At 40.0% G+C, this 27,307-nt stretch overlaps 2 protein-coding genes across 5 annotated transcripts in view; one reads left to right on the top strand and one right to left on the bottom strand.

Moving 5' to 3' along the window:
- LOC103348030 (uncharacterized) overlaps window positions 1–4,642 on the bottom strand; it is a 66,537-nt gene extending 61,895 nt beyond the window's left edge. For 2 of the 3 annotated variants that reach the window (XM_051844509.2, XM_051844511.2), the window contains exon 1: window positions 4,396–4,619. In XM_051844509.2, coding sequence (XP_051700469.2) covers window positions 4,396–4,619 — 224 coding nt within the window. Of the gene's footprint in view, window positions 1–4,304 lie in introns of all 3 variants that reach the window. The other variant, XM_051844513.2, reaches the window with a different exon arrangement.
- Window positions 4,643–4,707: 65 nt separating this feature from the next.
- SDCBP (syndecan binding protein) overlaps window positions 4,708–27,307 on the top strand; it is a 33,877-nt gene continuing 11,277 nt past the window's right edge. For both annotated transcript variants that reach the window (XM_051844505.2, XM_051844506.2), the window contains exons 1-4: window positions 4,708–4,847; window positions 15,879–15,943; window positions 21,052–21,130; window positions 23,218–23,327. In XM_051844505.2, the coding sequence (XP_051700465.1) occupies window positions 15,893–15,943; window positions 21,052–21,130; window positions 23,218–23,327 (240 nt within the window). In that variant the 5' untranslated portion in view covers window positions 4,708–4,847; window positions 15,879–15,892. The remainder of the gene's footprint in view (window positions 4,848–15,878; window positions 15,944–21,051; window positions 21,131–23,217; window positions 23,328–27,307) is intronic.

The following is a 27,307-nucleotide window of genomic DNA, read 5'->3' on the forward strand; positions in this document are numbered from 1 at the left end:
ACCTTATGATGTTTACATAAATATTATTCAAAAATGAGTCATGCAGAGTGGTGTGATTACATTTCTTGGTCAATTTGTTGATTTTTTAAAAAATAATTTCTACTCTAAGTTCTTATGATTTACCTTCCTACAGTTGACCAGAAGAATCCTACCCTGTGTTCAAGCATACTACTTTTACTTTTCTTGGAGATGTTCTTCCCATGGCTCTCTAGCATCCAACTATTACCAGAAATTCTGCTTTCCAGGCCTCCTCCACAGTTGTCCCAGGCTTTCCTTTCAACAATGCCTTGAAATTCTTTTTGTCTATCTTTTGTGCTCCTGTATTATGGGGACCCTCTCATTCTTTTTCTTCTTGAAGTCATTTGTGAAATAAATTCTACATTAACTCCCTTCCAAAGGGGATATAAGAAGTAAATTTTTGATTTCTTTTTCGTCCTCTTTTTTAAAAATTTATTTGAAAGGCAGATGTACAGAGAGGGAGAGACAGAGAGAGGTCTTCCATCTGCTTGTTTGCTCACCAAATGATCACAACAGCCAAGGTTGTGCCATGCTGAAAGCAGGCGTTCCATCCGGGTCTCCCATGTTGGTACAGGGATCCAAGCACTTTGGCCATCTTCTACTGCTTTCCTGGGTGCATGGGCAAGAAGCTGGATCCAAAGTGGAGCAGGCAGGACATGAACAAGCACCAACATGGGATGTGGGCATCATTGGTGTTACATTCAGTGGGTTAACCTGCTACACCACAATGCCAGCCCCAACTTTTGACTTTTTATAGGGATTAAATGTCTCCATTTTATGGCAGTTGAATGATATGGTTGGGATCCATATAGACTTGTAGGTCAGAAATCACTTTCCCTCATAATTTTGAAAGCATTGTTCTACTTTCCTCTATTTTGAAGTACTTTTGTTGTACTGATTCCCAATCATGGATATGTGGACTCTTCTTCCATCTGGGAATCCTTAGGATCTTCTTTTTTCCTCTATTGTTTTAAAAAGTGAAGTGGAGACGGGGGTGTCCTACTCATTAATATGCCTGCATCTATATCAGAGTGCCTGGGCTCTGTTCCTTATCCTAAGTCCAAAGTTCAGCTTCTTGCTAAAGCAAACTCTGGGAGGCAGCAGCTCAAATTGTTGAGCTCCCTGCCACCTACTTGGGAGAAGGGGATTGAATTCCCAGCTAACTGCTTTGACTCTGGCCCACCTGGGGCTGTTGAGGACATTTGGAGAATAAACCAAAAGATGGGAGTTCTCTTTATCTCTGAAACCAATCAATCAATCCACCAATAAATAGTTTTTTTAAAAAAAAGTTTTGAAAGAATGCAGCAATGATGCATTGTGATGTAAGTCTTTCTTAAAATCAACTGTTGTGCATAATCAGTGTGTCCTATCAACAAAGAGTTACCTGTTTCTCCAGCTCAGGTACTGTTCTTGCATCAGTTGGTCATTTCTTCCTCTCTTCTTTTCTCTTTCTGAGACTTCTAGTATTTGGATGCTGGACTTCTTTAATCAACCCATGATCTTATCTTTTTCTCTTGTAATGATCAACTTTAAAAACTTAGCTATCACTTCTGGAATATTTCACTAAATTTATTTTCCAAACCTATGAGTTATTTGTATTTTTGTCATTGTACTTTTTAATTCCAAATCTGATTTTTAAAATATAACATTTTGAATGTGCTTTCAAAATATCATTCATTTATGAATTAAGTGTCTTCTTTATGTTTGTACAAATGATTAATAGATTTTTATATATTTTACCAGTATCCTGACTGATTTTGTCTTTCTTTTGACTTCTGTTTTGCATTCTAGATTATTTTTCAATTTGTTGGAAAATTCTGGGTGTCCACATATTATTAAGAAGCTCTAGAAAAGGATTATCAGAAAGGATGGACTTCACTCTATGGTGATGTTGACAACTGTTGGTATCTTGAAGTCTTTTCTTTGAGTCACTCAGCTTTTCCAGAGGCATCTTTTCTGCCTGTGCAGAAACCAAAGGGCAGATGAAAATGAGGCAGGCAGGAGTTCCACTACTCAGGTTATAGATTTTTCACTCCGTCCTTTTGTTGGCTAGGAGGTAGGTCTTGTTTTTCTACAGACATAGCTGATTGACAGATCAAGACGATTCTGAAAATCAAGGTGTAGACAGGACTGGATCCTTTTGGTGGCTCCAAGGAAGAATCTATTTCTTGTCTTCCAACTTCTAAAGGTTGCAGACACCCTTTGGCTCATGACCACATCATTTACTCTTGCTTTCTTCTTTATACTCGGTACCATCAACTTTGATCCTCTAGCCTTTTCCCTCTTGAAAGGATCCTTGTGATTATATTGGGCCTGTTCTGATAATCCAGAGCAATCTCCCAGCCTCAAAGTGCTTAACTTAATCAACTTGCAGACTCCCTGTTACTCTGTAAGACACATATCTGCAGTGTTGGGGACGAGGCTATGGAGTCATCCTTAGGGAGGGGGGCATCACTCAGCCTTCCACAACTGACAACTCAGTACTTAAAATTTAACAAATCGTCAAACAATCTCCTAATTTTCCACCTCTTATGCCTGCTCATTTTATAGTTCTCTACCTTAGCAAATGTGTTAAGATTCACCCATTTGACCAAGCCAGAAACCTGATACTCATTTTATATACTTCTCTATAATTAACCCACATCCCACCAACCATCAGTTTCTTTGATTCTTTACCCTCATATTTAAAAAATGTCTTTGATTTCCTTCCTCCCCCCTGTAATGGACTCGTTCACTGTAATGGACATCAGCACTGCTACATTAGTCTCCAACTACTTCTCTACACTCCTATCATATCCTCCTATCCAATCTATCCTCCAAGCAGTGATGAGCCACAGTTTAAATGCAAAAATCTTATCATGTTACTCTTTTTGGGAGCTTCCACACAGCCTTGCTTGCTTCTCCAGCGTCATGTGAAAACATTCCTTCTCTTCCCTGGTGCTGTCGTCACTGCGACCTTTCAGCTCCCAGAATGCATCAGATGCTTTTTCCATGAACTTTTGGAAGACCTCTCATACCTATTTGACATTTATGAATCTTCTCTGATGAGATATCTGGCCAGATCTACTGCCCAGTTTTTAACTGACTTTTCTTATTTTTTTTTTAAATATGACTTATTTTGTTTATTTGAAAGGCAGAGTTACAGAGAGAGGGAGGAAGAGACAGAGAGAGAGAGTGGTCTTCCATCTGCTGGTTAACTCCCCAGTTGGCTACCCAACTTCTCATCTGTCTCCTCAGCCTAAAGGTGTCTTTGCCTGTCCTTTACCAAAAGGAATTCACTGAATTGAGGGAATGACATAGCTGGCTCCATGGCTCTAATCACTGGACTGGAGAACCTAGGCAAAGCTCTGTTGGCCAGTATTGTCCGGAGGGGTTTGTTTAGGGAAATTCCTGGTCTGGGGTAGAAGGTAACTCCTACTATGACCCCACCTGGCCTTCATAAACTCCCTAAAGAGCATGACATCACTGATTAATCAAAGGAAGGTCAGGAGCGCCACTGACCAACCGCGGACTGGGATGTGAGCTGATTATACGCCTCTCAGCTCCAATTTCAGTCTACGAGAACCTTCACCTCTAAGTGCTTGAGAGCCTGGAAATTGAGCAACAGCTTGTCCAGCTCCTCGCGCTGCACTTAGCAGTACATACCTATTTTCATCTGCCACCCCAATGTCAGTGGTTGGCTTTCTGCGTATCAGGCAAGCGGACCCAGGTTTGGGGGTTCTATAGCAACTTCGGGGTTGTTCAGCAACATACCCTGCAGCTTTGCTACAGTTGTTTATTAGCTTGTGTGTATGAGTCAGTTCTTAGGAATTTTATCACAATCATGTTAAAAAAAAAAAGTGTTCCCTTCCCAAGCTACTGTGTGATTGTTTTTAAATGTTTTTCACATCAGCTAAACTATAAGCTCCCCAAGGGCAACTTTATTACAGGTCATCACTTCTGTGCCCAGATTTTTATTAGTTACCAATAAACTTCTTGTAAATTAATGATATTTTGTCAAGGGCTCTGGTATTTCAAAGTAACTGATTACTCTGCAATGGGTCGTTGGTACCTATCTTACAGTTCGATGTAAAGATTAAATAAGATTATATACATTAAGTTCTTGGAATAATGCCTAGCTCATAGCACTCAAGAAACGCTAGTTTTTAAGTTTTTGTGTTAGGCTACAGCTATCATTGCACAATATTACACCTCTTTAACAACAAACGTTAAAAGTAATAAAAGCCCAAACAAAAAACCCAGATAAATGGGGCAGGAGTTAAGAAAGGGTCTTGGGAGGAGTTTACCAGCAGGGTACTGTGACTGCTGGACAGCAGTGACGGAAGCCGGAAGCTGGGCAAGGAAAACCTTCCAAGAGGAAGGCTGGCTTCTCGGTACCTCTTTGTATTAGAAGCCAACCAGGTGACCGCAGGCGGGGGAACGCACGCAGTGAGCGGGTCCCGAGGTCTCCTTGAGCATAAGGCGACGGGACCGCAGAGGGCAGACTGGGCATCCTCGCTGGGCAGTCTGGCGCCCCCGACGGTGGGCGGTGCGGGCGGCCAGACGTTTGTGACCCTTGGAACCCCAGAAGAGAGCCCCCCACGCTCCGCCCCCGTTTCCATGGCCCCGCCCCACCCCCCGCCATCCGGTTTCCACGGGGACCGGATCACCTGACCCGGCGCCGTGCGCCTGCGCGGGCCCGAGGCCCCGTGGGGGGGGGGGCGGTGCCGTGACGCGCCTGGCGGGCGGTCCTCGGGCGCGCGCCGCTCTCGTTTTCTCGGGTCTCGGAAGTCGGCATCAGTGATCGAGGCGGCGGCGGCGGCGGCGGCGAGCGAGTCCTTGTGGTCTAGGTGAGCAGCTTTTGGGAACGAGGGGGAGACGTCCGCGCGACACCTCGGGCTCGGGGGACAAGGGACGTGGACCGCTCGGGCCACTTAACGGAAAGCGCCCCCGTCACAGCGGTTTTCGGGAGGCGGCGGAGGCAGGACGCCCGCTCTTCGGGGGGCTTGCGCGTCCTTCCCTGCCCCCAGCTGGGCCTGAGGAGGGAAGTTTCGGGAGCGGCGCGCTCCGTCGGAGTCGGGGTCCCGCCGGACCGCGGGTGGGGTGGACGGAACCCCGAGGCCCCCGCTCTTGGCGGCGCCCGCAGCCCCGCGCGGCTCTGGGCTCTCTTTCCGGGACGGGTTTCTGGACCCTTGTTGTTCCTCGAGAGAGGGGCTCCGGAGGTGGGTGAAGAAGGAGCCGCTGGGCACGGAGCCTCCCGGTGCTCGGCGTTCCTGGGGCTGTACTCAGTCACCTTCCTCGGTGGCTCGCCAGGAACGCCCGGGCTCCGGGAGGGGAGAGGGCGGTGTTTGTTCCGCGGGCGAAGCCTTGACTTTGTGGAGGGGGTGGGGAAGCGGTCGCGGCTCCGCGCCGGGTGCTGGAGAAGTTGGAGCCGAGGGAAGAACGTTTCCAGTGGGGTGTGTTCGGAAGGAAACACGCGTATTTCCTTTGAGATCTGGTGACTCAGAGCTTTCGTTTCGGGATTTCCTTGGAATAATGGGGAAGTGCAGGCAGTGTGGATATGGAAACTTTTTCCTTTCACCGCGCTGGGATTACGGAATCATTAGCGTCTTCTGTTGTGTGATTTTTGAAAGGACCTTCTAGGGTTACCTGGTTTGACTGTATTCTATGCTTAAAAATTTACCAGGTTTTTTTTTCTTTTTCTTCCCGTTAAGGACGTTACTTAGAAAGTACATTCAGTTTACCAAATTCTTAAACATCCATTTGTTTTAAAGAGAAAACTGTTGGATTAAAAAGGGAAAGTCGAAACGCAGCTGCAGGCCTTCTAATTAGATTGATTTCTAAAAGTCTGTGTGATCAATGAGAACTCAAATTTGTCTAATCTGGTCAGTTTCCTATTTTGAAGTTTAGTGCAAATAGAAAAAAAAATTGTTTTCACCTAATCTGTTACTCAGCTCTGTAAACTTTAGTGCCTTAAAGGGTACATAAACCAAGTGGTTTGGGTTACAGAATAAACAAAAGGAAATGACGTTTAAAAAGTTAAGTGAATGGTCACCTCATCCTAGTTCAAATTTAACTCTGGCAACATTAATTTTAGTTGTTTTGGGTATTATAAGAAACTATAAAAATCAGGAACGAAGGGGAAATAATTTGCTGATGGTTGACACTTGAATGTACTTAAAACAGTTCTTTGAAATGAAGAGTTACTCAACTATTTGTTTTTCCTGTTTTTTTGAGTTTGGGGAACTTTTTAAAGGTAAATGCCAAAAGACTGTGAAAAGACTCCCCCAAGCAACTTTGAAAGAGTTCCTACACCTGATAGTTATATTGTCATTTATTTCTTTCCAAGTGCTGCCAACTTTTTTTTTTTTAATTTATTTCCTCGTTGAGGAGGTAGGCAGTCACTGACTCAGGACTGCCACAGTTAAAACAGTATCCGGTTTAAAAATCTCCTGTTTGTGTCGTCTAGCCAACCGTATTACTTTATGATAGGCTGTCCGCTGTTTTCAGTTTCTTGGATTTCGTCCAGAGATTTTATTCCTGTGCAGGCGAATGTCCAAATATATTTCTTTCCTTTCAATGAGCCAATTAAAATACTTTATATACTGCTGTACATCATGCATTTATTTTCCAATCAAAGTATTTTGGAACTCTTAGTTTTGTGCATGTTGCTTCCTTTGTGCAAATGTATATTTAGGCTGAAGACTTGAAGTTATATGACCGGGTGGGAGGGAATCTGAATTTATAATTTTCATAGATACCGGGCACCCATTGTTCATGAAAATTGTGTGTTTTTTTTTTTACACTCCCCAAACTGGTGATGCATAGGTGTTTCTCAAAGCCTTGCATCAGCAAGTGTTGTTAAACTGGGTTTTTGCTAGTCCTGTAAGTCAGAATGGGAACTTCCTGTGGCTGGATTGCTCAATGGCTGATCTGCAGAATCCCCCTGGATATTTGTTAAAAAGAAGAGTTCTTAAGTCCATTCCATGAAATCTGTGTCAGCCTGGGAAGCTATTTTTAACTAATGCCCCAGGTGATTCTAATCTGATGATTGGCCAAGTTTGGGAAACAGTCTCTGGAAGATTGTTTAGGGCTTTATCAAGTATTGCTTCTCTGCCTTTTGGCCAAGTGTAGGACTTCGTTAACTGTGTTCCTCAATACCAATGGGAACTATACTGAATCTTACCCTCAGCATGCTAGAAATCATCATCATCACTTTTTACCGTCTAAGGCCAGTGAACACGTTTTACATTTTTATGCCATTTCATGAATTTGTCTAAGTGAAAGGAGATAATACTGTTTTAGAAATTTTGATAATTTAATTGTAAAAATGTTAAATTTTCTTGGTTTTGAAGATAAATGGACAGCATTTTTTTTTAATTATTTATTTGAGAGGTAGAGTTACAGACTGAGAGGGAGAGACAGAGAGAAAGGTCTTCCATACACTGGTTCACTCCCGGAATGGCCGCAATGGCTGGAGCTGAGCTGATCGGAAGCCAGGAGCCAGAGCTGCTTCCGAGTCTCCCACGCAGGCGCGGACAGGGTTTCAAGGACTTGGGTCAACTTCTGCTTTCCCAGGCCACAGCATAGAGCTGGGTCGGAAGCGAAGCAGCCTGGACTAGAACCGGGACCCATATAGGATTCCAGCGCCTCAGGCAGAGGATTAACCTACTGCGCCAGCGCTGGCCCCCAGCGTTTTTGAGTTCGTTGATTGCTCATCAGCTGTCATGTGTTCATTTAAAACAATCTTAGGGGCAATTTGAGTTCGCTGATTGCTCATCAGCTGTCATGTGTTCATTTAAAACAATCTTAGGGGCGGGCGCTGTGGCACAGTAGGTTAATCCTCCGCCTACAGCACCGGTATCCCATTTGGGCGACAGTTCTAGTCCCGGTTGCTCCACTTCCAATCCAGCTCTCTGCTATGGCCTGGGAGAGCAGCAGAGGATGGCCTCAGCCTTTGGGCCCCTGCACCCGCGTGGGAGACCGGGAAGAAGCACTTGGCTCCTGACTTCCGCCCGTTGCGGCCATTTGGGGAGTGAACCAACGGAAGGAAGACCTCTCTGTCTGTCTCTCCCTCTCAATCTCTGTAACTCTACCTCTCAAATAAAATCTTAAAAATTTAAAAAACATAATCTTAGATTAAATCAAACATAGGATATTTCAAAGTTTGTGGAAAAAGGAATGAAAAGGTTATATTTTCCACAAGCTTTTTGAATTATCCTCGTACAGCTCTAGTATGTACTAGCTTCTCAGCAGTTTTGATTTGCATTATCAAAACACAATACTGATTCCAGACTTATAAATTACACATCTAATGGATGCTGTCATTACTGTTTGGTAATTTTCACACTTTCATTATCAAAATGTGAGGCCCTTGAAAAATTTTATGGCTCATAATTTTGTTGAAGATGACCATTTTTTGTGTACTTGCAAGGACTTTTCATTTACAGCTTTGTAAATGCAAGTGAAGGAAAATGCCATGAAGTTTTAAATGTTGCTGCATTACAGTACTCTTCGAATTATCTTTGTTTACATACTTGACTTTATTTGGCCACCCCCATACCACATAAATTTTTGTGCACAGAGCTAAAAGAGATGTAAGGAGATTATAATTTCTTTTTAGTAAGACAGGATGCCCAAGGAATTGTGTCAAAATATTGCATGATAAATTCCTTCCTGATGGATGACTAATTGAAGTAAATAAATATATTTCTTTATAATTAGAGATACATTGTTTACTCATTGAAGCTTAAGTTTGGGGAATTTCAATTAGCATATCATCTAAAACTCATAGTCTGAGATCCATCTTCTCATTGTAAAAATCTAGAGTATACCTCCACCTAGCGGCGCCGGCACACCGGGTTCTAGTCTCGGTCGGGGTGCCGGATTCTGTCCCGGTTGCCCCTCTTCCAGGCCAGCTCTCTGCTGTGGCCAGGGAGTGCAGTGGAGGATGGCCCAAGTGCTTGGGCCCTGCACCCCATGGGAGACCAGAAGCACCTGGCTCCTGGCTTCGGATCAGCGCAATGGGCCGGCCGCGGTGGCCATTGGAGGGTGAACCGACGGCAAAGGAAGACCTTTCTCTCTGTCTCTCTCTCTCTCACTGTCCACTCTGCCTGTCAAAAAAAAAAAAAAATCTAGAGTATAATTACTTTTTGCATTCATTGTTTGATTTAATAAATATCTTCCTCTAGTTTTCTTCTCTCTGCCATTGTGAATGAAAAATATAAAAGCCCAAATTTCTACTGTGTTCAGTGAAGGCTTCCCAGAACCAGGACCACGAAAGTGATCTTTCCAGACTTTATACTTTCTTTTAAAAAAATTTTAAAAATTTGTTTGAAAGGCAGAGAAAGACATCTTCCATTTGTTAGTTAACTCCCCATATGCCCATAGCAAGCTGGGGTTGGGTCAGACTGAAGCTTGGAGCTACAAACCCAATTCAGGTCTCTCACATGGGTGGCTGGGATCCAGTTATTTGAGCATTTCCACTGCCTATCAGGGTGGACATTAGCAGAAAACTAGAATCCAAAGTAGATCCTGGACTCAAACCCCGGCACTCCCATGCAGAATGTGATTGTGTCCCAACCAGCTGTGCCAAACACCCACCCCAGGCTTTATACCTTCTTCAAAGGTTGCTTGCTTTAAGCAGTACAAACTGAATGACTTGTAATAGGAAGATTTATTTTACTATTGCATCATCATTATAAATGACCCTATTTTTGTTCTCAGTTTAGTATTTTTAACACAGTTGAGAATACGGGTGTATAATGATTAAATAATTCCTTATTGATGAAATAGCAAAGGTGTTTCAAGATACAGGGGAAATAAGTTCACTAGATCTCATAATGTCTCTTAGAATTATAAAAGCTTCTGTGAACCTTACAATTATATGGTATTTGTAAAAAAGAATATTTTACAAAATATTTTTCCTCTTTGTTCTTTGAAAGATCTCTAAGAAAAACTAAAAGTTATGGAGTCAAGGGGCAGACATTTGGTGCAGCAGATGACACTTACAATGCCCATATACCACATTGGAGGGTCTGGGCTCAAGTCCTGGTTTGCTGATCCAACTTCCTGTTATTGGGTACCATTGAAGGGAGCAGGTGGCGTTCTAAATATTTCTGTACCTGCCTACTACAAAGGAAGACCCAAAGCCTGCTGACTTTGGCCTGGCCTACCCCCTGCTTTTGAGGGTATTTGGGGAGTGGATCAATGGATGGAAGATTTTTCTCTGTCTCCCTGCCTTTCCTGTCAATAAAAAGAAAGGAAGGGATGGAGGAGATGAGTAGGGAAGGGAGAGAGAAGGAACTGAAAAAAAGTTAGAAGGATCCATTAGACCTTGAATTTATATGTCTATTTGTATCTCTATATAGGAAATCTATTATAGATATATAGGTTTCCTGGATCTCCACCGCAGGCTTAGTGTTTCCCCACTGTAGGCATACCATTTCAGTGTCTGCTTCTGGAACTCATAAATCTGTGTTATTAATGATATTCCCAGATTATTCTTATGTACTTTAAAGTTGAAGAACCTCTGTTTTAGGACCTTAAGATTGTTTTTACTTTGATACCATATGGTAGTACTTTGGGATACTGCTCTTTACTACATCTGTGCCAGTGTCCTAGTCTATGTTAATTGAAGCTAATTAGGTTACTTTGTTTAAGGGAATAGTTTGATATACTTCATTCATGTGGAAATGATTTATGGGACTAGAATGTTCAAGTGCTTTGTTGAATTAGAGTAGTATAGCTTGTAGTAGCAGATATGTAAAGGACAAAACTTTTTTGCCTCACAGAAGAGATTTTTTTGTTGATGTAACGTGCATTAAACTGAGACCCTCGGGAGCAACTTAAGTTGGTGGCAGAGCTAGGACTAGGACTTAGGTTTTTGAATCTTGCCACTATATTTTAAAAAATTATTTAAAAGTTGATTTATTGGGGCTGGTGCTGTGGCACTGGCATCCCATCTGCGGGCTGATTCAAGTCTCAGCTTGAATCTCAGCTCCACTTCCAATCCAGCTCCCTGCTGATCTCCTTGGAAAACAATAGAAGATGGCCCACGTGCTTGGGCCCTTGCACCCACGTTGGAGACCTGGAGGAAGTTCCTGGCTCCTGGCTTCAGATTGGCCCAGCTCTGGCCATAGTGGCCATCTAGGGAGTGAACCAGTAGATGGAAGACCTCTCTCTCTGTCTCTCCCTCTCTCTGTAACTCTGCCTCTCAAATAAATAAATAAATATTTAAAAAGTGACTTATTTGAAAGATTTCTTTCAGTGGGTCACTCTCCAAATGCCTGCTACAGGCAGTGTCTGGACCAAGTCAGACCAAAACTGGGAGTTGGGAATTCAGTTTGAGTTTCCCAGATAGGTAATGCAGACCCAATTACTTAAGCTAACACCTGCTTCCTTCCATGGTGAATATTAGCAGGAAGCTGGTGTCAAGAGCAAATCTCTGCTCCTAAATGTTAGTAACCTAATCTAGCTACAATGTAAGGCACAGTGAAACTGCTAAATTGAGGAGATTTCTTCAGACATAAGAAACAGCTCTTGAGTTAGGCCTCAAGGCTGACTAGGATTTTGATAAATAGAGAATGGTGAAGGTCATTCCAGGCAGACAAAGCACCTTTTGCATAGATGAGGGGGCACAGGAGCACATTCCCTGTAGGTTGTAGCAAAAATGTTTTAATGCTTGGAAACACATTGGATGAAATGAAATGAAACCAGGTAAGTAAAATCCTCAAGGAATGCTTTGCGTTTAAGAATGATGAGAACTCCCCTTTGGAAGTGGATTAAAGGCCTGGGACATGGTGGGCCCAGCCCTTTTCTTTGGCCTTTTGCTATTGCGGACTGTACTGCCCTGCGCCTCCACGGCGCATGGCCTTTAGGCCACCTGCCCTATGCTTCCTGGCAAAATTTCCAGGAATCATCCCTAAAGAAACAGGTATTTGAGTTCATCCACAAAGATTTCCAGCCACTATAAACATGTGCAGTTAGGTTAGGAAAATAATTCATGAATAAAATAACAAAAAGATGGAAAAAATTTTTAAAAGAACCTGAAATTTTGGAGATGAAGAGTGCAATGACTAAAAGATTTACTAGAGGAGTTCAACAAGATGCTTGTTCAGCAGAAGAAATAATTGGCAGTCAAACAGATGACTGAAATTATGCAGTCATAGAACCAAAAAGAATACTGTTAAGACAGTTGCGGACAGTAATGGAGTAACATGGACCAGTATAATGGACCAGTATACCTATTATGGAAGTTCCAGAAGGAGGAAAAAGAAAAGGGCAGAAAACTTATTTGAAAAGCCTAAAACTTCCCAATATCTGGAATCAAGAATCCCAATTAACTCTCAATAGGAGCAATCCAAAGTCATCCACACACACTGAGACACACTGTCATCAAAAGGTCAAATCTAAAAGAGCATTTTGAAAACTGTAAGAGAAGAGTGGCTCATCCTGTACGAGGGCACATTCATAACACAATAAGCAGATTTCTCAGCAGAAACTTTGCAGGCCAAAAAGAAGAGAAGTAATATACTCCAAATGTTAAAAACAAACTGCCAGCAAAATATTATTTAATATTCCAGAAAGTGGTAACCAGAGAGAATAGGAATGTTAAGTCAAAACTGTCACAAGACAAAGAAAGATATTATATAATGATAAGAGTCAATTCACAAGAAGAAAGGATTATTATATGTACTAAGGTCACAGATATTGACAAAACCTATGGGAGAAAGAGCACCACAATTGTAGGAAATTTCAATATCACATTTTCAGTAATGGGTAAAAACATCCAGCAGATAATGAGCAAGCTAAGAGAAGACTTGAACAATACTGTCAACCAAATGGATCTAAAGACATATATAGATAGAACATTCCACGCTACACAGAATATGCTTTTATTTCTTAAATGCACATGAAAGATTTTTTGGAATACAGGTGACAAAACAAGTAATAACAGATTTAACACTGTTGAATTCATACCAAATATCTTTTCTGATCATAAGAAAATGAAATTAGAAATCTTATAGTAGTAGAAAATGCAAAATTCTCAAATATGTGATAATTAACACACTCAAGTATTTTGGGGGTCAAGGAATACATAAGTGGGGAATTAGAAAAAAGTTTCGGCTAAGCAGAAACAGATTATATACCACAACTTAGGAAATGCAGCAAAAGCAGTTCCAGGAGGGCTATTTATACCTCCATTAAAAGAAAAAAAAAAGATCTCATAACCTAGCTTACTCCTCAAGTAACTACAAAAGAAAAACAAACCTAGAAGTGGATAAATTCCAAGAAACATAGAGTCTGCCAAGATTGAATTATGAAGAAGTACAAAATCAGAATGAACCTATAATAAGAACATTATATTAAAAGTCCTCTCAACACAGAAAAGCCTACACCAATGGCTTCAATAGAGAAATGTACCAAACCTTTAAAAAAGTGATACTGGTCCTTCTTAAACTCTTGCAAAAAACTGAAAATGAAGAGATACTTCTAAAACTCGTAAGGCCAACATACCTTGATACCAAAGACAACATGAGAAAAACTAGAGGCCAGTTGCCCTATATGATCATGGATGCAAACATCTTCAGTACAGTGATAGCTAGCCAAATTCAACAGCTCATTGAAAGGATCCTTCACTATGATCAAGTAGGATTTATTCAGAAGACTTTAAACAAGACTCCAAAGTCTTGCTATTTGTACTAGCACTCCTGTGTTCATTGCAGCTTCAATAACCTAGCCAAGAGGTTAAAAACAATCTATATCCATCTGTGGATGAATAGATAAAATGTGATAACATGAGTGTGTATGTGTGTGTGTATACTATACATGTGTACATGCATACAATGGAATGTTAGCCTTGAAAAAGAATGAGTCTTTATATAATAAGGATGAACTTTGGGAATATCAACTAAATGACATAAGTGTGTCACAAAAGGACAAGTGCTGGATGATTCCACTTCAGGTATCTAAAGTAGTAGATTAATTGAAAGAAAAAGCAGTATGGTAATTACTAGGACTTAGGGCAGGGAAATGGAGAATTGTTCAGTTTATGTAGAATTGCAGTTATGCAAGATGAAAACATTCTAGAAATCTGCTCTACACAGTATGCTTAAGATTATCAGTACTGTATTGTACACTTGAAAATTTGTTAAGGGTGGATTTCATATTATGTATATTTTACCATTGCATTTTAAAAAATTTAAAAGACATCCAAATGGCAAAGGAAAAGTTGCCATTGCTTACTTGACACTACTAAATAGAGCTAATGAATCCACAAAGACAAAACCTGAAGTAGTAATGACTTCAGCAAGGCTGTGGTATAAGGTCAGTGTATAAAATTGATTCTATGTGCTAGGAGGGAAAAACCTAGGAAAAAATAAAACCTTCATCAAAAAGTATAAATAACAAAGGATGTGAGAGCTTTAAAAGATAAGTCAGTGAAAAAATCTGAAGACCTATTTAGGTAACTTGCATCCCTCAGCTGAAGAATACATGTGCGTTTCATCAGTGCATGGAACTTTGTCTAGGATAGACCATATGCTAGGCCATAAAGCAAGGCTCAGCAAATTCAATAAAATTGAAGTAATATCATGTATTTTTTTCTGACCACAATGGAATGAAGCTAAAAATTAACAACTTAAGAATCTCTAGAAGATATACAAGCACATGTAAACTGAACACTATGCTCCTGAATGAACAGTGAGTCATAGAAGAAATCAAAAGGGAAAGAAAAAAATGCTTAGAAAAAAATGAAGATAACAATGCCAAATATCAAAACTTATGGAACACAGCAAAAGCAGTGTTAAGAGAAAACTTCATAGCAGTTAGTGCTTACATCAAGAAATCGGAAAGACATCAAGTAAATGATCTAACAATGCATCTCAAGGACCTAGAAAAACAAACCAAACTCAAAATTACTAGGAGAAAAGAATTAAAATTAGAGAATAAGCAAAATTGAAACCAAAAATCATAAGCAAAATTGTTACCCAGTTGGTCCAACTAATCAAAGAAATCTAAATCAATAAAATCAGAGATAAAAAATGAGATATACCAGTGGATACCACAGAAATATAAAATCATCAGGAATTACTACAAAGAGCAACATGCCAATAAATTGGAAAATCTGGAAGAAATGGATAAATTCGTGGACACACACAATCTATCAACACTGAGTCATGAATACATAGGACCCCAAAACAGACTAATAACCAAGATGGAGATTGAGTCAGTAATAAAGACCCTCCCAACAAAAAAGAGGGCTGGATAAGTGTCACTACTGAATTCTAAATTCTACCAGACTTCCTCCCCCCACCACCAGAATATGCCTTTTCTGTGAATTATTTTTAAGACTCTTATATGCACACATTTTTAAGGTTTATTTATTTGAAAGTCAGAGTTACACAGAGAGAAGGAGAGGCAGAGAGAGGGAGGGAGGAAGGATGGGTGGGCAGGAAGGAGAGGAGTCTTCTATCCTCTGGTTCACTCCCCATTTTGCCACAATGGCCAGAGCTGTGCTGATCCGAAGCCAGGAGCCAGGAACTTCTTCCAGGTCTCCCATGCAGGTGCAGGGGCCTATCTTCTGCTTTCCCAGGCCATAGCAGAGAGCTGGATCTGAGGTGGAGCAGCCAGGACTTGAACTGGTGCCCACATGGGATTCTGGTACTACCAGCGGCAGCTTTACCTGCTACACCACAGCACCAGACCCTCTACCAGAAGTAGTGTGGTAACCCTGAAATCCCAGTCAGTCCTAGATGTTCCTTTTTCTTTTTCAAATGTTTTGTAGTTTAAATGTTTCTTGTTGTGTTAAAAGTTGTTTCTTGTTTATGCATACTATTTAAATTTCTATGACATTTGATTATATGCTTTTTTCCCCCCAGATAATTCAGGAAAAATGTCTCTCTATCCATCTCTTGAAGACTTGAAGGTAGACAAAGTAATTCAGGTATGCCTTTTTTTTTTTTTTTTTTTTTTTTTTTAGGAATATATTATAGCATACATTCTACTTAAAGGAGAAGTAAAGCAGTAAACTTAACTAGCAGATGTATTTGTTCATTTTTATACTTCATAAACCTTTTGTTCGCTTATATTGTAGGCTAAAATGTTACAGAAAAGCTAGACATTTCTTTGTCATTTCACAGCAAACTAATAGGCATAGGATATTATTTCTTTAAAATTTCACTTAAATTCTTCAAAGGTAGCTTGATTTTCTTTTTTTTTTCTTTTTTTTTTCACTGTTATTTAATGAATATAAATTTCCAATGTACGGCTTATGGATTACAATGGCTTCCCCCCCATAATGTGCCTCCCACCCGCAACCCTCCCCTTTCCCACTCCCTCTCCCCTTCCAATCACATCAAGATTCATTTTCGATTCTCTTTATATACAGAAGATCAGTTTAGCATACATTAAGAAAAGATTTCAACAGTTTGCTCCCACACAGAAACATAAAGTGAAAAATAATAGATGATTTTTTAAATGATGATGAAATCAGATCAGACCTATTGTCATGTTTAATCCCAGTGAGAGTCAAGTTGGGAATTGATAATTTCTTCTTTCTTACTAAAAAAACTACATATATTTAAGTAGATATTCATAAATTGGTATAAAATTGGTACCTTTATCTTCTGAATCTTTAGGTGTGACTAATCTTTAATTCTCCACATCCATATTGAGATTGCCAGTAGGAGAGACTATGCTGCTTTTAGAAGAGTAATAGTATAACAGCACAAGAAAGTCTGATTTGTTTCCTGTTGGACAAAAGCAGCAGAGATTTCCCTTGTTGATTCTCTAAGTGACTATATTAGAGGTTACAGTATTTCCAGTGCTGTTGTATTACATAGTCCCTTGTGTAGTTGTTAGCTCTGAGGATAGATGCTTTTGCTTAAGAAGAAAAGTGGGGGGTGGAAATCAATTCTTACTATTTTGCAAATTTTTAGCATATGGTATTAAACTGAACTGAGTAATGAACCCTTCTGTTCACAGTTTGCTTTTAATTTGATCTCTTGCAAACTCAGAATCTCTTCAGCTTTGTTCATTCTTTTAAATTGAAAGGATAAACCAAACTCCATTATTCCTAAAATCTTTTTAGTGTGATAAATGAGAAAATTTCCTTTTGAGTTTTTATAATATTTCAGAACTCCTTATTATGAAGGTCATTTTTCTTGAGGCTCTGACTTCAGTTTACTGTAAAGTGAGATGTATTTCTTAATTCATTAATGAGTTAAAAGTGTATTACAAATGTGTGAGAGTTTGTAACCAAACTGACAATGTTTTAGGAAAAGTGTGGCTTCACTGGAGTGAAAGGAAAAACAAACAAGGAGAATGGTAACACGTTGCTATGATGGTTAACCTTGTAGCTGTGGATGAGAAAATTGTTTTGTGAAGGGAATCATGAACAGTTATTTTCTATTGTAGATCCAGTATGAATATTAAAATGTGGTTCATAAACTCTTTGGAATCTAGTTCAGTCACCAAGGCTTTGCCTTGATGTTTTAAGTGGTCTGTTCATTCATCTTAAATGTTCAGTTCCTCCTTTCTTTTAAGTACTTATAGTTTGTCAGTATCTTTTTAATGTGGTTTTGTATTTCTCCAAAGTTCATCTGAACAAGTGCTTTCTTTTTAAAAAGCTTTTATCTGAAACGTTTTGCTTTCTAGAATAACCATTAAGCCATTAGTAAAACATCAGTACATTATCTGATAAGAATTTGCAGACAGTAACAAAAGCAAGGATAATCTATCCTTTGTTTTCCTTTTTTGCTAGCTTTCCATAGGATTGAAATTAAATTAACCATAGCTTTGAATTTTGAAAGTAGAAAAAGTTGATACTGACGTGTTGGATTGGAAATAAAGAGGGCTGCAGTGTCAGTCATGCTGACTTCTTTAAGGAGAAGCAGATTACATGGATATTTCTATTAAGAGTGTCTTTTATGTTCAGAGCAGAAGAATAGCTGTTAGGAGATACGGTGGTGAGTAAGGAGGTAGGGAGATAGGGTGGGGAACATAGTTCTTTATTTCCACTGGATTTTAAAATATTCATATTTTAGACAATAAAATAGTCTATTTTTTGGCTTTGTTTTCTAAAGTGGATGATACTTTTTTTTTGTTATGCCTCTGAAAAGATATTATGGAGGAAGCAAGTATTATTCATTTTACACCATAGCAAAGCTAAATTGCAGCAGTGAACTGGCAGTTTGTAACTATAAGAGCCATTGGGCATGACTTTTAGCATGTCATGTCTGAACCTTCCCATTCATTCCAAATTCTAGTAGGAGCCTGTGGTTCTTCTACCTATGCAAAATAAGCTTTAAGAAACAATGAAATAGAGAACTAGTGCTTATCAGTTTCCTACTGTGGTAAGTAGAATTTGACAGAAGTGACTTCACAGTTGTGGCTTTTACTCATACTTTCTGTAAGTGACAGAAACACAGGCTCTCGCAGTCACTGCCTGTTCCTTGGGACAACTCTCTCCTTTTTTCAAGTTTTCTGATAAAATAAATTATTTAAAATTTTTGGCATTTAATGATTTATAGTGGTAAGCCCCTGTTGCTACATCTTTCTTTTATTTTCACAAGTTACATGATGAAATTTTAATAAATTTCCAGGGAGCTTTATATACTTGTCAGAATTCCTTAGGTAAGAACAATAGCAGTGAAAGAATAAAAATAGGGCTTGCATTGTGGCATAGCAGGTTTTACCACTGCCTGTGACATGGGCATCCCATGTGGGTGCTGGTTCAGTCTTTGCTGTTCCACTTCTGATCCAGCTTCCAATTGGTGTGCCTGGAAAGGCAGTGGAACATAGTTCATGTTCTTGGGCCCCTGCCAGATGGAGTTCTAGGCTCCTGGGTTAGGCCTGACCCTGCACTGGCAGTTGTGGCCAATCAAGAGGGAACCAGTGGTTGGAGGATCTGCCTGTCTCTCTGTAACAATAACTCCTGTAAAAAAGAGTTGTATTATTTTAAATTAACAAGCTGTGTTTTAAAGCATTCTGAGATTCACAGCCAAATTGAGCAGAAAGTGCAGTATACTCTCTTATTTCCACACACTCAAAGCCTCCCCCATTGCCAGCATACTCATCAGAGTGGGACATTTGTTAACATCTGATGAACTTTCATGTGTAATTATTACCCCAAGTCCATACTTTACATTAAGGTTCACTCTTGGTGTCATGTATTCCATGGCTTTAGACGAATGCATAAAGACATGTATATACCAATGTAGTATCTACAGGAAAGTCCCATTCTCTAAAATTCTTCTGTGTTCTGCCTATTCATCCCTCCTCTCAACCCCTGGCAGCCACCAATCTTTGAACCATCTCTACAATTTTATCTTTCCCGGAATGTCATACAATATGTATAGCCTCTTCACATTAGCTTCTTTCTCTTAGTAATATGCACTTAAGTTTCCTCCGTGTCTTTTGATAGTTTGCTTTTAGTCCTGAACAGAATTTTGTCTTTTTTCTTTTAAAAAGATTTATTTGAGAGGCAGAGTTACAGACAGAGGGAGAGACAGACAGAAAGGTCTTCTATCCACTGGTTCACTCCCCAAACGCTTATAATGGCCAGAGCTGGGCTAATCCGAAGCCAGGAGCCTGGAGCTTCTTCTGGGTCTCCTAAGTAGGTGCAGGGGCCCATGCACTTGGGCCATCTTCCACTGCTATCCCTGACCACTACAATTAGAAGTGGAACAGCTGAGACTTAAACCGGCTCCCATATGGGATGCCAGCACCGCAGGCAGAGGCTTAACTATTACGTTACAGTGCTAGCTCCCAGAATTATTTTTCTTGGATTATTCAAGGAATAATCCAGCTGACCACTAACTCCTTTTAGCTGATAGCTGGTGGTGAAGTAGCTTTCAAAATTCAGCACATTTAGAATTGGGAGGTTGTTATTTGTATTTTACTTATATTCTCATGATGTATTTTGTTTCATCTTAGAATATTTAATAAATTGTATTCTTTAATAGGTATATTAGAACAGTCACAGTTCAGATGAATTTAATAGTTATCAAACTATCTAAAACTTTAGTGGGCTGTACTTATTTAAAGTAAGCTTCCATTTCCCTAAGTAGTTCTGGGGACTGCTTTTGACATTGATTTCAGAGCTAGATTGAAATATAAGCATATACCTCTTTTCTTAGTTGATACATTTCCAACTAAATAAAAAGTTGAGAATGGTGGTACAACTTATTACCAAACTTGATTTTAAATGATACCTAGCTATTTCAAAGTATTCCCATTAGTGAGATACTTAATACGAGGAGGCCATGAAGGTAGCGCTGAGAGGACAACTGAACATGAAAAATACATACTTTTTCAGAGAAATTTCAGCAGGTTTTTCAGTTACAAGTTACTTTATCATCATCCTTTTATGTGAGTGGTAAAATGCACTGCTTGTATAGTTTGTAATATTTTTGTACTTAGTATAACATGACTCCTAAAACCTGCTGAAATGGATACTTCAAAAAGTTTGGGGAAAATGGAATTAAAAGTGTAAGTTCATTTTGATGTGAAAAATATTTTTCATAATATGTGGAAAATTCATACTATGCCAAACCTACTTATAGAAATCAAAAAATGTTTTTGTTACTGGGAATGTGGTATATATTTTTATTAATTTGTATTGATTTTTATTTGAAAGTAGAGAAAGGGACAGTGAGCCAGCCAGCCAAAGAGATAGAGAGCTCCCATTGCTGATTCAATCCCCAAATGCTTCCAAGGGCTGGAGTCAGCATAGTTGTGGCAGGAACCCAGCTGTGTGAACCAGGGTCTTCATTGGTGGGAAACCAGAGTCAGGAGCCAGATTCAGAAATTGAATGAACCTAGGCACTCTGATGTGGGATGCCATTGTTTAAACCACGAGGCCAAACACCTATTCCCAATAATGTTTGCTTTGCAGATTACCCTATAAAAATGTATTGCTGATCAGTTTGAAATTGAACTTTCTTGACTGATACTTCAGTGCTTCAGTTCTTTTTGGTTGTACTAGGTTTAACTTATATAGGAACATTAAGTATTTAACAGCATATTTTTGGACTTTCTTTTGTTTTACAGGCTCAGACTGCTTTTTCTGCAAACCCTGCCAACCCAGCAATTTTGTCAGAAGCTTCTGCTCCCATCTCTCAAGATGGAAGTAGGTTTCTACTTTTGGTTCATTGTCCATAAACAGAAATATATGTTAAGTCTTCGTTTCCCAAAATAGAGAATACAATATATACTTATATATAATGACATACTATATAAAATTGGTTAAAGTCCAGTAACAAAAAATATATAGGATTATGTTAAAAAAAAAAAACTATCTGGAGTGAACTGTGAATATGAAGATATTGGTTTAGTGACTTTTTTTTTAGCCTGACTCATAAGTACTAGAATATGGCTGATTAATTTGTGAAAAACCTTATATGAGAACTACAATTGCCCCACACTACCATTCTCAAAGAGCTGCTGCTTTGCTGGGGGAGCATCTGAAATTTCCACCCAACTCTTTGTTGTGGAGCTTCCCAAATGCTGAAGTCTCTTCATCTTCCACAACCTGTCTTTAGTTCCTTCAAGGTTCCCTATCCTTTTTCTTCAAGGTTCAGAGGGATTCAGGACACAGCCTCTAAATAACATGACTTGTGATATAAAATAAATGTCAAATGGGTTTTTGTACCTGGTCATTTTGTCTTAAAACTATTTGACTTTGTTTCTTTGGGAAATTCCATTTTAATCACAAATCATGTGAAAAATAGCTTTTATGGGCTGGCTATGTGTATAGTGGGTAAAGCTGTCACTTGCAGAACTGGCATCCCATATGGGCGCCACTTTTGAGTCTCAGCTGTTTCACTTCTGATCCAGCTCTCTGCTATTGATTGGGAAAGCAGTGGAAGATGGCCCAAGCGCTTAGGCCCCTACACCTACATGGGAAAACTGGAAGAAACTTCAGGCTCTTGGCTTTGGATTGGCCCACCTCTGGCCATTGCAGCCATGTAGGAAGTGGAACCAGTGGATGGAAGACCTCTCTTTCTCTGCCTGCCTGCCTCTGTAACTTTGCCCTCCAAATAAATTTAAAAAAAAAAAAATGCTTTTGGAAATAGTTCATAAAATAGTACTAAAAAGTTAAATACAGTTAATCTTTTTTTTTTTTTTTTTTTTTTTTTTTTTGGACAGGCAGAGTGGATAGTGAGAGAGAGAGACAGACAGAAAGGTCTTCCTTTGCCGTTGGTTCACCCTCCAATGGCCGCCGCGGCCGGCGCGCTGCGGCCGGCGCACCGCGCTGATCCGATGGCAGGAGCCAGGTGCTTTTTCCTGGTCTCCCATGGGGTGCAGGGCCCAAGCACCTGGGCCATCCTCCACTGCACTCCCTGGCCACAGCAGAGGGCTGGCCTGGAAGAGGGGCAACCGGGACAGAATCCGGCGCCCCGACCGGGACTAGAACCCGGTGTGCCGGCGCCGCTAGGCGGAGGATTAGCCTAGTGAGCCGCGGCGCCGGCCAGTTAATCTTTTTAAAATACTATTTCTAAAATTTCACTGGAAGGTGGTTAACTTTTTTTTTTTTTTTAAGAATTTATTTATTCTAAAGGCAGAGTTACAGAAAGATTTGGGGGAGGGGGTGTGGTCTGTGAGGAGATCTTTTATCCCCCGGTTCACTTCCCAAAAGACTGCAATGGCTAGGACTGGGCCAGGCCAAAGCCAGGAGCCCTGAGTTCTGCCTGGGTCTCCCATTTCAGGGCCGGGACCCAAGTACTTGGTCCCTTTTCTGCTACTTTGCCAGGTGCATTAGCAGGATCAGAAGCAGAACAGGCTAGACTTGAACGAGTGCCCGTATGGGATGCCATTATCACAGGCAACAGCATAACCTGCTGGGTCCTAATGGCTGGGTCCCAACATTGGCCCAGTTAAGATTCCTAACAGGATAGGGTGCTAAATAAATTTATAAAATTGCGATATTTTTGTTTGTTTGAATCAGTTCTCTCTGAATACTGAAGGATGAGTGTATTTGGACGTCTGAATGTGTTCATGTTTTATGACTTTGACTTTAAACATTTTCTATATTTTCCATTTCTTGCTGTAAAGATGAGGAGGAACCCTTGCAAATATCTTTCAGTCCTTTCTGTATTTTCTAACTTAAATGTAACTTTTTAAGCTCAAGTAGAAGCCTGTGATACAGTAGTTTTCTTTTGGAGTATTCTGCAAGTGCTTTTTTTATTCATTGATTCTTTCATTTATTTATATTAGATCTTTATCCTAAACTGTATCCGGAACTTTCTCAATACATGGGCCTGAGTTTAAATGAAGAAGAAGTACGTGCAAATATGGCAGTGGTCTCTGGAGCACCAGTTCAGGGGGTATGTATAATTAATGATGTGAAATTAATTTTGAATTATATAAAATCATGGTTTGCATGTAGATATAAGCTCTACTTTTTGTGGCTAACTCCCACCTTTATAACTTTAGCATTAACCTCTCAGGAATTTTAGACTTCTTTCTTGATATCACTTCTTACATAGTCTGATTCCTTTTGTGCTATTAACAGTTTTAACTTTATTAGGATTTAAAGGTTCAGGTGCTTTTTACTTGTCAATTCCCCTTTGTGTTTGGCATTTCATCAGTTACTGAGAACTTACCACTCTGTTTGCCATGTTTGTTGGGTTCATTTTATCCTCTACTCCTATAACTGTATTAAGGATTTTGTATTTCTAACCGAGATTATTATGATAGTTTCGTACACTGCCTCTAGTAACTTATTTCAAACAATGCTAAGCTGCTGCTAGATTAACCATTCTGAAATACAGGTAAGTTTTTTGTGACTCAATCTGTTAGCGTTTTCTGAAATCTGAAGCTCCTTGTAATTAGATTTCAGACGTAAACAAATCTGATATTATGATTATTGCTGTAAGATCATAGTACTTTATGGCACCTACACAGTAAAATACTTCATGAATATAGGCTCCATGTTTCTCTTACCTAGTGCTTAATAAAGTACCTGACATTTGTTTATTTACCCAGTGTTTGTTTGTTTATTTAGACAGGCAGAGTTAGACAGTGAGAGAGAGACAGAGAGAAAGGTCTTCCTTCTGTTGGTTCACCCCCCAAATGGTCTCTACGGCTGGCGCAGTGCGCCGATCCGAAGCCAAGAGCCAGGTGCTTCCTCTTGGTCTCCCATGTGGGTGCAGGGCCCAAGCACTTGGGCCATCCTCCACTGCCTTCCCAGGCCACAGCAGAGAGCTGGACTGGAAGAGGAGCAACCGGGACAGAATCTGGTGCCCCAACTGGGACTAGAACCCAGTGTGCCAGCGCCGCAGGCAGAGGATTAGCCTAGTGAGCCACAGCACCGGCTTTACCCAGTGTTTATTGAAAACTTGTGTCATTAGGGATCCAAGTGGGAAAACAAATGGTAGGTTTTTTTGAAGAGGTAATTTAAGAAATTAGATAAAAAGGCTGAAGAAATGAAAAAGCAAACGTGGAATGCATATGTAGTGACAGAAAGTGTAGCTGCTTCCTCTAGAACAACAGTAACACAAGGAAGAGGTTAGACCACAGTGTGGAGAAGTTTAGGGAGAGAGCCACTCGGAGCTGGGACTCCGACCTTGGAGTGTAGTTCTAGTACTTCGTGGAGCTGTATTGAGGCTGGCTCTAGGAGTGTCAGTAAAAGCTGGAGACTGGAAGCAATTCCTGCTCTCAGGTCAGGCTCAGGCATGCTGACAGGAACAGAAAGCAAACAGGACGGAATAAGGCGCTTATTTAGTCTCTAATGCTCAAGTAGTGGAAGCTAACCAAGCACACAGTCAGAGGAAAATGTAACTTGTGCAGTCATACTCCAGCGTCACCAGGTAGAGGTCGGAGCTGACAGTACAACTTACTTCTGTGATCCCTTGTGCTCTGTCCACACACTTCTACAGACACTTGAAGTTCAAAGGGCAACAATAAAAACCTTATACTTTCCTCTTAAAAGATGCAGTTCTCTTCATAAAATGAAAATTCAAAAAAACTTGTTCTGTAAATGGCCTCATAATACCCTTCTAGGCTTTAATGATAAATCATGATCTCTATCCCATATTCTTGATTATTTACAACTTTTAAAAATGAAAAATTATTCTCAACTCTGGAGTTTACAAAATCAAGTGTTGACTGTTGACATAAAAGGCATTGCTTTCAGCCTTTCTCCAGAAAGGCACAGTGCTGTCAAGGCCCTTTCTTGACGGTGGTTATGCTGTTGATTATGATGTGATTTAATTACTACCCTAAGTATTCAGATTTCCAGCTAATACTTTGAACTTGAGACAAAAATGTAAGTTAACCACTAACAATTCATGTATAAAGCAAGCATGAGAAACAAAAAGGATTAATTGGCTGTGTTTATAGAAACTCTGCAACTAAAGCAGAGAAGATTGTCATAGCTGTTCTGATTAGCATAGTGACCTCAAGGCTTCACTTAGATTTTATGGCTTCTTTTATTCATTGCATGTATTTGTTCTCTTTTCCCTTGGCCAGTACTTGAGCTGGTTGTCTTTTTTTTGGTAGGTGACCTAAACCTCCATTTTTGAGGCATCTGAATCTCTAGGGCTCTTCAGTGCCCTGCCTTTCCTTTTTCTTTCATTTGTTGCTGAAGATTTCTGTTAACTCTTATAATAGATTCTTCATCTCATGTACTTTATTTTTTCCTGTTTCCTGTTTTCCTGTTTCATCTGATTCTTGCTCCCATCCTCTTACTTCATCTTTGCTGGGTGGTGATTGGCAAGTGAAAATTGTATAAATTCAAGGTGTACAACATGCTGTATTGATGTGCATATGTATTGTGAAGTGATTACCATAATCAAGCTAATGTACACATCTGTCACCTTGCAGTGTTGCCATATATTTGATGTGTGGTGAGAACACTGAAGCTACTGTCCTAGCAAGTTTCATCCATGTAATACGGTATCAACTCCAGTTACCATTTTCTACACTGGATCCCTAGAACTTCTCGGTTTTGAAACAAAGTTTGTGTACTTTGACTATTATTTCCCTATTCTTGCCTGCCTGCTTCCAGTTAGTTCCCGGACACCCGTTCTTCTACTCTATGCTTCCACGATTTCAACTTTTTAAGAAACTACTTATAAGTGAAACACACTGTCTACTTATTTATTTTGTTTGAAAGGCAGAGTTAGGCGAAGACAGAAAGGGATCTTCCATGTGCTGGTTCACTCCCCAGATGGCTGCAATAGCCAGAGCAGGAGCAGGTGGAAGCCAGGAGCTTCATCTGGATCTCCCACATGGGTGGCAGGGGCCCAAGCAGTTGGGCCATCTTCGATTGCTTTCCAAGGCCATGATCAGGGAGCTTGATTGGAAGTGGAACAACTGGGACACAAACTGGTACTCATGTGGGATACTGGCGTAATAGGTGGTGGCTTTACCCCTACCGCACAAAGCTGGCCCTTGTCTTTTCAGATCATAGTCATGCTAACATGTGACGTGGTACCTCAGTGTGGTTTTCATTTGCTTTTCCCTGATGATTAATGTTGTTGAGTACTTGTTAAAAAGTTGGCCATTTATGTCTTTGTGAAAATTTGAGTGTTTTGCCCATTTTTAAATCAGATTTTTTTTTGCTGTTGAGCTCCTAATGTATTGTGGATATTAAGCCCTTATCAAATACATCATTTGCAAATGTTTTCTCCCATTCCATAGGTTGCATTCATTTTGTTGCTTGCTTTCTTTGCTGTGAAGTTTTTTAGTTTGATAAAGTCCCACTTGTTTATTTTTGTGTTTCTTGCCTGTGCTTTTGGTGTCAAGTTCAAAAATTTGTTAAGATCAGTGTCCTGGAGTTTTTCCTTATTTATTTATTTTTTCTTTTTGGATTTTACATTTCACATTTTAATCCACTTGGATTTAACTTCTGTGGTATAAGTTTTGATTTTGGCATGTGAATACCCAGTTTTCCCATTTCCATTTATTGAAGAGACCATCCTCTCCCCATTATATATTCTTGGCACCCTTGCCAAAGATTAGTTATATAAATCTTGTTAGCTTATTTCTTCTATTTCTGTCTTCATTCATGGTTTCCTTTAAGTCCATGAGCATATTGAGCATATTTATAGTAGCTACTTTAAAATCTGGTCATTTTATGATCTGTTCTGTTTTGGAGTCTGTTATTGACTGATTTTTCCCCTGATTATGGTTACATTTCTCTGCGTGTTCAGATGCCACCTAGTATTTTAATTGGATGACGGTCATTATGAACTTTACATTGCTGCGTGCTGTGTTTCTTTTTGCAGGGGTGAAGGTCTGGCCTGCAAAATCATTTGGTCTGGCCTTTCCAAAGCAACCATAGGCGGTACTCAAAATTCAT

This window comes from Oryctolagus cuniculus, chromosome 6, assembly GCF_964237555.1.
Source record: "Oryctolagus cuniculus chromosome 6, mOryCun1.1, whole genome shotgun sequence".
NCBI classification, from domain to species: Eukaryota; Metazoa; Chordata; class Mammalia; order Lagomorpha; family Leporidae; genus Oryctolagus; species Oryctolagus cuniculus.